Genomic DNA, 13,113 nt, shown 5'->3' with positions numbered 1-13,113 from the left:
AAAATAAAGATGTCGAAAAATAAGTGACCTTGTTCTGCAAGTTACCAAAAGAAGATTTGCTGCGATCGCGGATAATCACTTTTGGGGATGTTTTTATTTTCACCACATTTCACGTGACTAGCGCCAGGACGCGTCAACGGCTGCTAGCCGTGGCATTCTCGGTACAGTGCGTTTGACTCGCATTATGATTGCTCTACTTTTTGAGTGCCATACGGCCACTGTGAAGAGATCTTCATCAACAGAGTGTCATATTGGGACTTTGGTAGCCGACTTCCAAATTTGACAAAACTAACTTTTCTTTTTAATCCAAATTTGCCTTTTTCGGCCTGCTTGGTTATTGTGATGTTTTTTTATGGCTCTTCTGTGGAAAAAATTGGCCGGTGACTGTACTCCTTTGAATGCAATGTCGAACTTCAATGCCGCGAAATTTTTATATAACAAAGTGCCTATTTTACCGACTTCGTTATACAAACTTCCATATGACGAAAAATCTTGAGATGAAGTATTTAACTATTTTTAACTTCCTGTTCATAGAAGACCATATATTTTATAACTCACTATAATGAAGTGTGTTTGTACATGATTTTAATGTTATGAAATTTCACTGCTGCTGCAAAAGAATACCGAGGCAATAAATGGAAACTGCCGTGGACGCAGACAATCAAATGGTTGAATTGCAGTCGACGTCGGATAAATCCGGCCGTCCGAAAACTCAAATGCATGCAGAAAATACACCATACGTATTTCTGTGGCTAAGGGTAAAAAGTTCGAAAAATTGGACGGCGAAAGGTTTGAGCATCCGAAATTTCAGACATTTTTATACACTGGCTCTATGGGGCAGCGAAGGAGTCCAAATTATTGGGCACGTCTGAATAATCGGGCATCCAGAGAATCGGACGTTGACCGTACATGTGGCTGCTTCGAACGCACATCTCCAATTGCGTGGCGCGCAACAGAGAGCAGCCGCTGAAGAGGAGCAGCATAGCAGCAAAACCCTCTTGCCGTCATGTTCCGTGTAAAGTCGAAGTGCAATAAAATCCTGTCATGCCACGCCTTATGCTGTGAGTGTAAGGGAAAGCGTGCGAGGGTTGAGCCAAGAAGGACGGTGGTTTGATGCCCGCTGTCTTCCTGGGCGAGCAGAAAGAGGGGAAAGAGAGTGAATGCGAAAGCATTGCAGGCGTTTGTGTCCTCCGATGTGAAGATATTGTCAGCATGGCATAAAACCGTATCTCGTCACTAAATCCCAAATTCAATGAAGTGGAATTTTTTTTCACATTGAAATTTGTTTTTTCTGCTTGCCTGATACAGTAGGCTTCCATAATTCGGCTTCGGTTTGTTAGATTCTTTAAATTAATTCGATCCCAACCGAAGCACCTGGCTAGTGCCTATGCATTTCTATGGGTACTAGCTTTCATTATTTCAATGCTGAAATTGACCTTCGCTGGATGATTCGAAGACCCCTTTAGTGGCAGTTCCTGTCTCGGTGGAGCGTAGAGGGCAGTGAATCATTGTCAGCATAATTTTTCATTGAGAATGCCTATTTTCAGCCTGCGTTAGGAAGATTTTCAAGCATTAACCGTAGCTCACACTGTCTGATTACAGTACTTAGCCGATTGTAACCCTTACATTTGCTTTATTTCAAGAAAATTGGGCCAGAAATTGCTTTCACGGTGCACTTGGATCTAAACCCAAAACCACCTTCACAGCATTCATATAACCGCATACAGTTGAAACCCGCAATAACGAAATCCCGCGACAACAAAATTCTCGTGACGACGAAATATTTTCTTATCTTCGGCGAACGCCCATAGGATTCGATGCATTTTGTACCTCTCGACAACAATATGTCGCTTTACTACAATTCCGCATCACTGAAATTTGCCGGACTGTAACCCCGCATATTACCCACTCGTGGAAGGCTAGCAGGCTCCAAATTGTGCTCAAATGTGATTGCTTTGCACCAAAATTGCATAAAATACCACCACATTACACTTGCATGGCCACTGCCATTTTTGTTTGCGAAAACAATGAAGCGCTGGAAAAGATTGCATGCACTGGAATCACATCAGGGTCACCATCTTGTTTATTAATTGCCCGTTTGAAGCGGGCACGCACGTTGCTATTGACATGTAACAATGGCTTTTGCACACCTGGTGCGGTGCTTAATGTGCGCCTCGGGGAGAAAAATGCTGCAAAAACAAGGAAATCGACGTCCCAGCAACATGTAATTGTTTAAGGCGCTTGAGATGGCGGTTGTATTGTGGAGTGCCACGCATCGGGCCATGACTGAGTGACCGTTTGGAATCCGTCCGGGAATACGCATCCTTTGCTTCAAGAAGGCTGTTTTCAGTGCCACCCAACCGGTATTGTGTGCAGATTTAGCGTCTGTGTCGTGAAGGGGCCGTAATCTCGATCCTTCAGGTATACGAGATACGATCACTTTCGCGATTGCACCAGACACTTTGGCGCCTATGGGAGACAGTGTGTGCTGGAAAAATGCTGCTTGAATGCTGCTTGAATGCTGCTTGAATGTTATTGATGGTACTAGCTGTTGTCTGTCATCACTGAACCTTGTGTAATCTGATCTTATGCGCGACGCAAATTGTGTAGTACTTTCTGGAAGGCATGCGGGCACCAGCGATTACACTAGAACTCTCGACGGGTGATAAAAGCCGACGAGCTTGACCCACTGATTGCATTTAGACAATCGATGACTGTGTTTGTCGCTGTCGTGATTTGAGCGCAACCTGTTTTTGTGGGCACAGGTTCACCCAATAAAACGTTAGTTAATCTATTCACGGTTTTGCTGCTGTGTTTTTTGTACTGTCACTACTACATGACAATATCCTTGAACAAGCTTGGCAAAGTAGGCTAACGGAATTTTGGCAGCAAAGTTTCATTCTGCAATACAGTACTATCTGTGCTGTCTCATTTCGCAACAGTGAAGTTATTATGAAAGCGAATTTTTTTTTTCGTTTGCCGCCAATTTCGTTAATGCGAGGTTCAACTGTAACACAAATGTATCGGGGCGATGCTGACTTTGGAAAACGAGCTGTCATTGTCCAAGACATATTACTGTATTTTCTGGTCTATAAGTCACACCTTTGTATAAGTCGCAGCCCCTTCAAAACGGCAGTTTTTCCGGAAAAGAACACGTATATAAGTCGCACCTGTTTATAAGAGGCGCCTGTTAATTCGGTAAGTGACTTAAAAACTCGTTGAAGATCAGGTCGTGAGGAAGTGTGAGGAAAGTCACGCCTGCAGCGGCTGCCGCCTCTGCATGCATGCCACGGTAGGCAGTGCCGACGCACATGCAAGTGCCTTCCGACGGCTAGGCTATACTTTTGCGAAATATTTTATTCTGCTATCATGAAACTGCTATTGATAGCTTATGTGGTGGCGTTCAGTCAAAGCCATTGAAGTCGTCCTCCTCCAAGTCGCTTACAAACAATGCAGCTACTTCAGGTTGGAGTCCTGCTAGCACTTGGTTAGTGGCATCATGGTTAGCGAGGCTGCAACGACACACGCAAAGAGAGCAGCAATAACGGTAACGACTGCAATGAAGTGTAGTTGTTGTGCATGGCAGAAGGTGACGTGCGTTGGAGCGTCATTTGATGGCCGCTCGATACAAAGGGCGTGGCCATAGCGACCAATCCGATTTTGGCTTATATAAATCGCATCGTTCTGCAAGATGCACCAACAAATAATTCAAAAAGAAAAAAAAAACATAACTTATGCACCGGAAAACGTGGTGAATCCTTGCCTGTTTTTCTTGTTAAGAGATAGGGTGCACATTAGGTTTCTACTTTGCTTAGTGGTTGTTTTAATGTCATTTCTACATTAGTTTCCTACTTTGGACATATATAAAGTCCTTTATTTGGGGGGCATGTTAGAACCGGGAAAATGCTGCCAAATGAATCGGCAGTGTGTCTAATGTTTTTTTTTTTTTTTTCTGCACCTTGTTTAATTTGACCTGCCACATAATTCGGTCCATTACCTAGTCCCGTCAGGGTTGGATTAAGGGAAGTTGACTGTAGTGAAATTTTGTGGCCCCTTCTGTGTAAGAAAAATCTGCCAGCAACTGTATTTATTTGCATAAAAGATTGTTCAAATATAACAAAATTTCAATATAGCGAAGTAACGTGCCGATTTTTTTTTACCAGCTTTGTTATATTGCGGTTTAACCATACCCTAGAGAGTCTTGGTGAAAGAACAGCCGAAGGGTACCTGCTTTGAGCGAGTTCTTACAGACAAGTGCCTGAAGCAGGGGAAGTCTGTAACATTGCAGTCACTGAATGAGTCACTGTGATCTAAGAGCACTGCGTTGCTTGTCGGGCTCTGCTGTTCCAAGTCTTTTGCCGACTTTGCGCTGCATCTAAAAGCAAATCAGTCATCGTTAATAAAGTGTACGCGCATCCCTTGGAAGGCTTGTGCTCTAGGCAAGCTTAAAGAAGTAAATGTGCTGTAACCCCCCCCCCCCCCCTCCGTGTTTTCCTCGGTGTTCCTCGTTGTGTAAAGTTTTTCGAATTTGAAGTTCAAAGACTGGCAGCTACGCACATGTCTTGTGCTTTAGCTAGAGAGACTGTACATTCCGCACTGGGAAATTTGCCCCCCCCCCTGAGCCGTGATGCTTGTTACGACTTGCAGGCGCTGAATGACTACTGTGCGCGGCAGTTCGAGGAAGGCAGCTTGCGGGATGCTCTGGGTGCCCTGAGGTTGATGACCGACACGGTGCTGCCGCACCTGGCGCCCCTGATGAGCCCCGTGGCGGGTGCCCAAGACACGCGTGCCGTCGAGGAGGTGCGCAGCCGCTGGTGCGCCATGCTGGGACTCGCCATGCCAGGTGGGTGGGGCACAGTTTCCTTTTTTTTTTTTCCCTTCTTACAGCAAACCTGTTGAAGGGACACTAAAGGAAAATACTAAGTCGACGTGGACTGCTTAAATACCATTCCAGAAACCTCACCACGCTTGTTTCGTGGCAAGAAACGACATAGTTTACGAGAGAATTGCACCTGAAGAGTCCGAATACCGCTTTCGAAATTGCCGGTCGGTCGATGACATAGCATGCACTGCTATGTTCACTTCAAAAGGATTGCACATTTTCGGGTCCTCAATTCCCTGCAAGCTCGACGCAACTTCACCGCAAATCTCGCAAACCACAGGCAGTTTAGTAGCGAGACCGCAATCTTGATCGCTCTGCACCAGCTACCCAGAACCGCCGCAAGTATTACAATTATTACAAGAGAAAACGCCGAGAAGATTGTTCACTGCTGCAAGTCTGACGACAACGTACGGAGTAGCAGGCTTTGCGACCGAGGCTGTTGCACTGTCGGCAGTCGGATCTTCAACAAAACGCCAAATTTCTCGCTCCGTGGCCGTCATACATGTGATCTTGTTGTGCATAGCTTTCTCATGTGCTCTTATCTTGTCCACTTCCTCTTTACGACAGCCGCGTTCAATTCTTACGCGAGTGTAACCGGCATGTGGATATGCGTGATCAGGCAAAGCAATGAGGCGTCGGCGTTCTGCGGCAAGCTGCCGGGTATCCTGTGCCGACTGCAACGACGAAATCGCTTTCGAAAGTTTATTGCGTCTCGTACGTTTCCTCCCGTAACGATTCACAGAACAAAACTTTGTCTGACCTCCAGCATATCCACCGTCACAGTTGCGAGACTAAGACAAAATGGTGACTGTTTTCATCGTTTGAGCACTCGTGGTCCTCGGAGCCAATCATGACTCTCCATCTTGGTCACATGATCAAACTGGCCAATAAAAGCGTGTGCCGCAAATTTCTTTTTCTGTTGTTTATTTCGTGATCGCAGTGCCAGCAATGTTTCCGACCGACGAATAAAGAAGCCAGAAATGTGAGCTTTCGAATCATACCAAAACGGCGCTGGCAGAGCGCATAGTTACCGAGTTATGCGCAACAAAAATCGGGCGCGATTTGTCCCCAATTTAAAGGGCAACACTTGCTGATTCACATCTTTAGATCATGATAACAGAAGAACTATGCTGTACTTTGTAACCAAATTTTGGAGATAAGCGCGGAAACACGTCAGGAACGTGGAAAATAAAAATTGAAAATTCGAATTTTGGGCCGATTTTCAGTCCCAAGGACCCGGATCCCCCCTTGAGGGGTTTTGCAGCAGTTTTTGTGTGGTAAAGGCACGGAGCAAGAAATATTTAGCAGTGGAAACTTCGCTGTTTGCGGCGACCAGAAAAGGTCACAAGCCCGCGGAGCCGTTATCGTGCTGGGGGCCTGGAAAGAAATTACCGCCGTTGAGAGTTGAGAGCGCGCTGGAGCCGCCTGCCCGGGCGCTGCATTTCTTTCTTTTTTTTTTTTTCCGCTGCGGCTTCTACGACGCGCCGCATGGCGCCGCCACTGTATGCGGCCCCGTCGGTGCATACAACAATTGTGACCTTATCTGGTCGCCCGCGCTCGCTCGCGCTGACGGGAGTTTCACCTCCTAAATGTCTTACTCCGTGGGTAAAGGCCAGCTAGCATCGTAGTTCCAAATTCTTGCTTTGGAAAGTAATTATCAGTGTTAATAAAATAAAGGTTACCTTGCTTACATGTCACACAAATAGATAACACCTTCCTTGTGCATATTTATTTTTGTTTTTCTTTTTTGCCAGTAAACTGTACTTTTGTATCTCACATCGTGTTCTACTGGCTCCACGTTGGAGGTCAGCCAGGAGGTTTTATGTCTTGAGTGGTAAAGAGCAGCCAGCAATGCAGCCTGTGGGGGAGCCCTGAAGCAGCCATACGACCAGGGCGTCAGTGATGAATCACATCTAAGAACAGAGGCCCCTAGTATTTATGAGGAAGGGTTTTGGAACCCACTTATGCAGCTCTGCTTTCCGTGATCTATCAGTCGCTCAGGTACACCTGCGAAGGATTTATTTTCACCTGCTAAATGGATTCCCATTATACTTGAGTAAAAGCCGCACCCCCAACTTGGCAGCCAATTGGGGGGGAAAAAGGAGGGAGGGAAAGCTGGACGTTGTTAGGAATGACTTGAAGTCTCGGGCCTAGCTAATGCCACGGACGGCACAGAGGGCGGCTGTATCCAGGAGTGTGCTACCGAACCGAGCCCGACCGGCGGTGGCAGTGACAGCGGTGAGGACTAGGCAGGCCGAATACATCCGCGCTTCTGCCAAGTTGTGCCAGGGCGCACGGCACAGGCAAGCGCCACGCTGCGATGCTTGCACGAAGAAGGGTGCAGGATTTTGCACTGAACGTGGTGTGTGCGCGTGAACAAATACATGCATTATTAAAACAGCAGCATTTGCTCTATTGTTACAAAGCTCTCACGAGGACTGTAAAGGGTCGGGGCCGTTTCAGAAGAAAGACCTGGCCGCATCGTAGGGGACAGGCGAGGCCTACCGGACTGCGAGACGGAGTGTCACCTCGTGTTCTGCTTAATTCTTGTTCTCATGCGCGTGCAGCATGGCATGCTCGCTCCTCTCGTGTGCTTTCTTCTCCTTCTTGCACGGCGCTCCACATAGCCGACGACGCTACTTGAAACAGCGCTCACGGCCTGACGTGAGCCAGGAGTGCAAGAATTGGGCACAAGCGTAAAAATTGGGACTGAAATCTCCTGTCCCTGTCTAAGGGCCACACTCTGTCCAGATCGTGAAAAAAAAAAAAATATGTTCAGCCCTTGCAAGAGCCCACTGTACGGTATTTCACCTGCCAAATGGATATTGCTTTGTTTTGGAGTTGAGACGTTGGGCATTACAACGATTGTTTGTGTTGTTTAATTAGTGAAAGTTTGTTGTTTGGATAAAGTCACTGCAATTTTTTATTGCGAGTTGTGACCACCTTTGATGTCCAAAACTTTACCAATTAATTTCTCTGTATTACAAAGTATTTAACTTTTCATAATTTCTTGTCCGTAGAACACCATGTAGTTAGAACATCACTATAACGAAGTGTGTTTGTATGCGACTTCAATATAACAAAATTTCACTTCTGCAGCAAAGGAATGCAGAGATGAAAAATAAACTTCTGTGGATGCGGTCAAATGATTGAATTACAAGCGGCTGTTCACAAACGCACCTCTCAAATTGTGGCCGTTCCGCAACAAGAGTGACTGCCGAGGTGGATTCTCATCATGTTCCGTATAAAGTCCAACTACGGCCAGATCTATCGCGCCCCGCACACTGTGTGCTTGGTGCAAGCGAAGGTGTGCGAGGGTGAGACAAGAAGGATGCTGGCTTCACCAGTGCTGCCTTCCTGCATGAGCAAAGGGAAAGAGGGGTTGCGAGGTCGTGGTAACGTGATCAAGCGTGTGTGCCCTAGGGGGCTGGGGGGGAGGGGCCAGAGAGGGGAACAAGTTGGCGCGTGATTTGGCTGTGGCTGCGCTTGGCTGTAAGCGCGGCTGAGCGCACACGCAGCCGCGCACCCTGCCTTAGGGGTAATCTGGCGAACGTACAAGGAGTGGGCGTACCGAGATCGTGTGGCACACCTTGTAGGCTATCTTGCCTAGTGTTTAGTATTCGATGTTGCATAATCTCCGAGTTTCAAGGACCCGGTCGAGCGAGAAGCAGACGCAGCATATGCTCCCCGCTGCTGGCGCTTTTCCCGATATCGCCGTCCCGGTGCTGGTGACGCTATCAGCCCCGGGGGCGGAGTGCACCTGAAAGCGTGACTGGCCTCGCTTATTTCGCACCGCCAATGGGAAGATATTGTCGATGTGGCACGAAACCGTATCATTTGTTGCCGACTCCCAAATCCATCAAAAAATTGATTTTTCATTAAGATTTCCTTTTTTCGATTGCCCGACAATTTGGAAAATTCTGCGGCCCCTTTTCATGTAAGGGAGATCTATCGGTGACTGTACTTATTTGCATAAAAGGTTGAATTTCAATACAACGAAATTTCGATATAACTAAGGAAATTGACAATTTTACCTACTTCACTATATAATGACATCTGAGACAGGAAGAAGTGAAAATTCATTTCAAGAAAGCCCGTTTGTGTCTTGGAAGCAAAAAATCACTCACCCACTCTCGGCACGTGATGCAGCCAACAGGAACCGTAGTACGAGCTTCGTTCTTCAGCAACAATGAGAAAAACAAGGAGCTGGTAGTGCCTTGCGATTTGCCTTGATGAGGTTGAGGATACTTGGGCGTACATCTCCGAGATAGCGCTATCTCTTAGGAATTTATAGTCCTCGACGAGGAGGAAAATATTCTTTGAGCTGTTGCTCCCGAGCAGCACTGGGCATCAGAGGGTTAAGCTCACGTGACAGCATCGCGATGTCTACCACGGGAGACCTTCAATATTGAAGTCTATTACCAGCAAATAGCATAGTTAACCCAGGAGCGTGCCATTGCGAGATTCTTCTCGCATAAGCTCGGTGGCAGCTGAATAAGCGAACGGATTTTTCCACACCGGTGACAAAAACGTTGTTCCTCTTCCCTTTGCAGATGAGAAGCAGGAGCAGCTGGAGGACATGTTGAGCAAGCTGCTGGACCCCGGGGCGGACACGCCGGCCGTGTCTCCACTGAGCGTCCCCCGGGTGACGAACCTGTCGGCCGCCTACGAGCAAGTCATGCGACGACTCGCCTCGTCCAAGCACTTCGAGGCAGCATTACGCGAAGAGGGCCTACCTTCTCTCTCCTAGCCCCCTCCCCCTCCTTCTATTCTTGGATGACCCACTCCTTCCACTGCACGTTTCGTGTCATTCCCCCCCCCCCCCCCTCCCTTGTACTCGCATAAGTACACACCCTATTTCTCTTTATTTTCCCCCATTTCTTTAGCACCGTTAACATCTCTTACGCTTTTTTTTTTCTTTTGCCGTGAGATTTTTGTAGGAGAGGCAAGAGTCCCTCTTCTGATTGTTCGCTAGGTGTGTCAACTGGTTTGGTCACTGTTGGGTGCTTGCTGCTGGGCTGGGGCCTGAAACAAGACATCTGCTTTGCATTAGTCGACGAGTCGTCACAGTTTCTGCCACCTATGTATCCCGATTTTAATTTGTCGTGGTCCTAAGAATTTGAGTAATATTAATTGACATTTAAGATCTTTTTTTATTTTCAAAAATTTATTTTCGTTTGTCGAGTTGTCTGAAGTGTACAATTTCACTTGAGGCAGGTACCGAGAAGTCTGTACATTTGGATGTGAAGGTGTTTCTAAATTATGTAGAAATAAATGTAAAATTAATATACAGTACAACATAGAAGAGAATTTAATTAAAATAGACTGGAGAAGCCTTTTGAGTTTGCAGACACAGTGTACTTCAGTGAACTACACACACAGTGCTTTTCATATGTTTAATATATACCGAAAAGAAATTACAAGTCTACCGTGTTATTCAGAGATACAACTTATCCCCAAATCACATGCGTGCTCACGTGTGTGTTGAAAACGTCTAACTTTTATTCTCACTGCTTGTAATGTGTCTTCTGGTGAAAGACACATATCTTAATTCATTATCCAAATGGAAGATAACAACATGCAATTTTTGTTTTTCCTTTTTTCTTTCCCGCACTTTGCACCGATTAACAACTTTTATGTGGTCCGAAGCTTGTTTTATGGTTATTTGACGCGCATTCGTGAAATGCAGCCTCATGTATGCATGCACAGATTGCTAGACTAGTCTTGTATTGTGTGCCTAACCTAACCTGGTGGTTCATAGTACAATTCACTACCAGCGAGCGTCATCTTTGACCCTGCTCAATTTGATGCCCACAATAGAAGCCCTCAACAGAAGGAGTGTTGGGATGTAGCTTTTGTCTTTATAATTTGCAACGGTAGTGTGTGGTTAGTGGGCTGGGCCAGTAGCAGTGAAGCGGTGGCAAGACAGCGCAGTGCAAAATATGAATAAAAACACAGTCAGTGAGAGAAACAAACCCGGTGATCAACAGCCTGCTCTCTTCTTTCGTTTAGCTAGGATTCAGACAGAGTATTTAATCTCTCTTGTCGTCTGTTTTAAGTTAAACGTGCGAGTATCTGTATTGAATGCCTAACAATTTGTTCCGGTGAATGAGCAGCCAGCGCTGTCTGTCCCGTTGCTCCTTAGTCAGCCAGTGCAAAACTGGCAGCAGCAAATTTTTGCTAGGGTGCAGCTATGTCAGCGTGGGTCGTCGAGCTTTCTGTCGTCGTCTGCTTTCCGACTGCATCCACGCTTCTGCCGAGATGTGTGCCGGGCCAAGTGGCACAGACAAACGCCACACTGTGGTGCTCGCACAAAAAAGGATGTAGGCACTGCACATTGGCGTTTGTGTGTGCATGCGTGTGTGCCATTGACCTCTGTTTTGCAAACTTCGGAGCTGTTGAGTTTGAAAATGAAGGATGCTTTCGTTGACCCCGCAATGTTGCTGCACGTTTACAGCGGTGGTGGTGGTGCTGCAGTGAGTAAACTCGTGTGGACAGGGTTTTGTGGTAGTGGCTGGTGTGCCAGTGCAGTGCGGTTGCACCATGCACCGGAGTGGTTGTCGATGCTGGTTTGTCGATGGTACCATAAGAACGCCCCCCCCCCCCACCCTGCCCCCCTTCAGTTTATTTGACACTTAAATGGGCGTGCGCAATAGTTTGACTGGTAGGGTCATTGCCTTGATAGCAGCGCTGGATAAGGGAGGACCTGGGTGAAGGGGACCGACTGGCATTGCTGGGCTCAAACTCTGACGGTTCATGAAAAGGGTAAGGGGACACCTCCGATGTTTCAGTCTGGTCTTGGTGTGGAGCTTTCGCAATATGCTCATTGGGCAGTTTCACCTTTGCACAGTCGGAAGGCCAGTACTCCAAGGTCCGGGGGTGTCATGTAGCAGTGACAAATGAAATGTGGAAAGTATTTTTATAATTTTTTTGGGTGCGCCAATGTAAATGGAAGAGAGGCTTATTTTGAATGTACGTGCGTGTATGCGCAGAATGAAGGGTTGCCACCATGCAACTTTTAAGCGACTACACAGATACTTACTAACGAGGCGGATCGTCTGAGAGTGTGGTACAAGTGACGCAGGTGCCGCCGGTGACAGACGTTGAAGGAACCAACAAACTCGGCTGTGCCTGATGCGTCTGCAATGATTAGTTGCCTTTTCATGTAGCACCTCACACATTAACCCGGTGCACCATCTGGATGCATATCCCACCAATCGGGTGGAAGGGCAGGCTTCCGCTGCTTGCCATTTGCCTTGCCCCACTTGGGCAAAGCCTGCACGCAGCTTACAGTGTGTGACAATCTGCCATGCCGCAGTCTCGGTCGACAAGGTGCGCAGCCGTGGAACATGCTTCGAAGTTATCTCTTGACTTTACCTAATGGCACCTGGTCTCTGGGCTTCCCAGTCTCCGAACAAACGATGCCAGGCCGCATTGAGCTCCTTTTTCATGTCCTATGCATTTGTGTTTGTCATGTCATAGTCTGGAAGGACTCGTAAACTTTCTTTCCTTTCTAGTGAGATTTGAGTGTGCTTTCTATTTAATGGCTCGTGCTCGAGCACCACACCTCCTTTATCCCCCCACACCCCTGTGAATGCTTCTAGTTGTAGGTTGCAAAGATATGGCAACAATATGAAGAGTGGTGTTTCTAAATTTTCTTTCAATTGTTGTGCATCTCTCTTCTACACGGGCATTGTTGCAATTTCATCTTAGTCTTTTTTTTTTTTTTCTCTCTTTAATTGTGCAAACTGCACCTAGCTTGCATTTTACTGTTAACTCTCGAGCAGTGTCATTGCGGTGCCTATACCAAAACATTTGCTTCTTTAGCGACTTGTAAATTTCTGTACAAATGTAAATAAAAACTGTTGTTTGCGTTGCACTTGTGCCTGCTTTACATTCCAACTAGTTGGGCTCTGCCCAGCCATGGTGTGCACACGTGTACGCATGCTGGATTGCAACGGTATGTATAAGATTGCACTGACATCGCAGTTTTGGCCGATTTGGTGGCAAAATAGAGGGAGTGCCATACATATATTTTGCATGCTTTGTATCAAGTGCAATGTGCTCATTGCCGCGTTGTGGGCCCAATGTTCTGACAGTTATTTCTTTCTATGCCAGGGTATTCCATATGCTGAAAATTTAGCTTATTTTTGCATAACAGCATTATCAAAAAATGCCAGCAGAACAGTATAATTTTATTTTTTCAATGAAGGTTTGCGCCCTCAGATATA

General features: G+C 46.6%; 1 protein-coding gene across 4 annotated transcripts in view; it reads left to right on the top strand.

The window, feature by feature from the left end:
* The window catches only part of LOC142583276 (ubiquitin carboxyl-terminal hydrolase 25-like), an 86,051-nt gene extending 73,290 nt beyond the window's left edge, over positions 1 to 12,761 (top strand). For all 4 annotated transcript variants that reach the window (XM_075693672.1, XM_075693674.1, XM_075693673.1 and 1 more), the window contains 2 exons: positions 4,648 to 4,843; positions 9,436 to 12,761. In XM_075693672.1, coding sequence (XP_075549787.1) covers positions 4,648 to 4,843; positions 9,436 to 9,632 — 393 coding nt within the window. In that variant the 3' untranslated portion in view covers positions 9,633 to 12,761. The remainder of the gene's footprint in view (positions 1 to 4,647; positions 4,844 to 9,435) is intronic.
* The last annotated feature ends 352 nt before the right edge of the window (positions 12,762 to 13,113 follow it).

Source organism: Dermacentor variabilis, chromosome 5, assembly GCF_050947875.1.
Source record: "Dermacentor variabilis isolate Ectoservices chromosome 5, ASM5094787v1, whole genome shotgun sequence".
Lineage (NCBI taxonomy): Eukaryota > Metazoa > Arthropoda > Arachnida > Ixodida > Ixodidae > Dermacentor > Dermacentor variabilis.
Note: the sequence above shows the minus strand (reverse complement) of the source record. Positions and strands in the feature narration are given on the sequence as shown.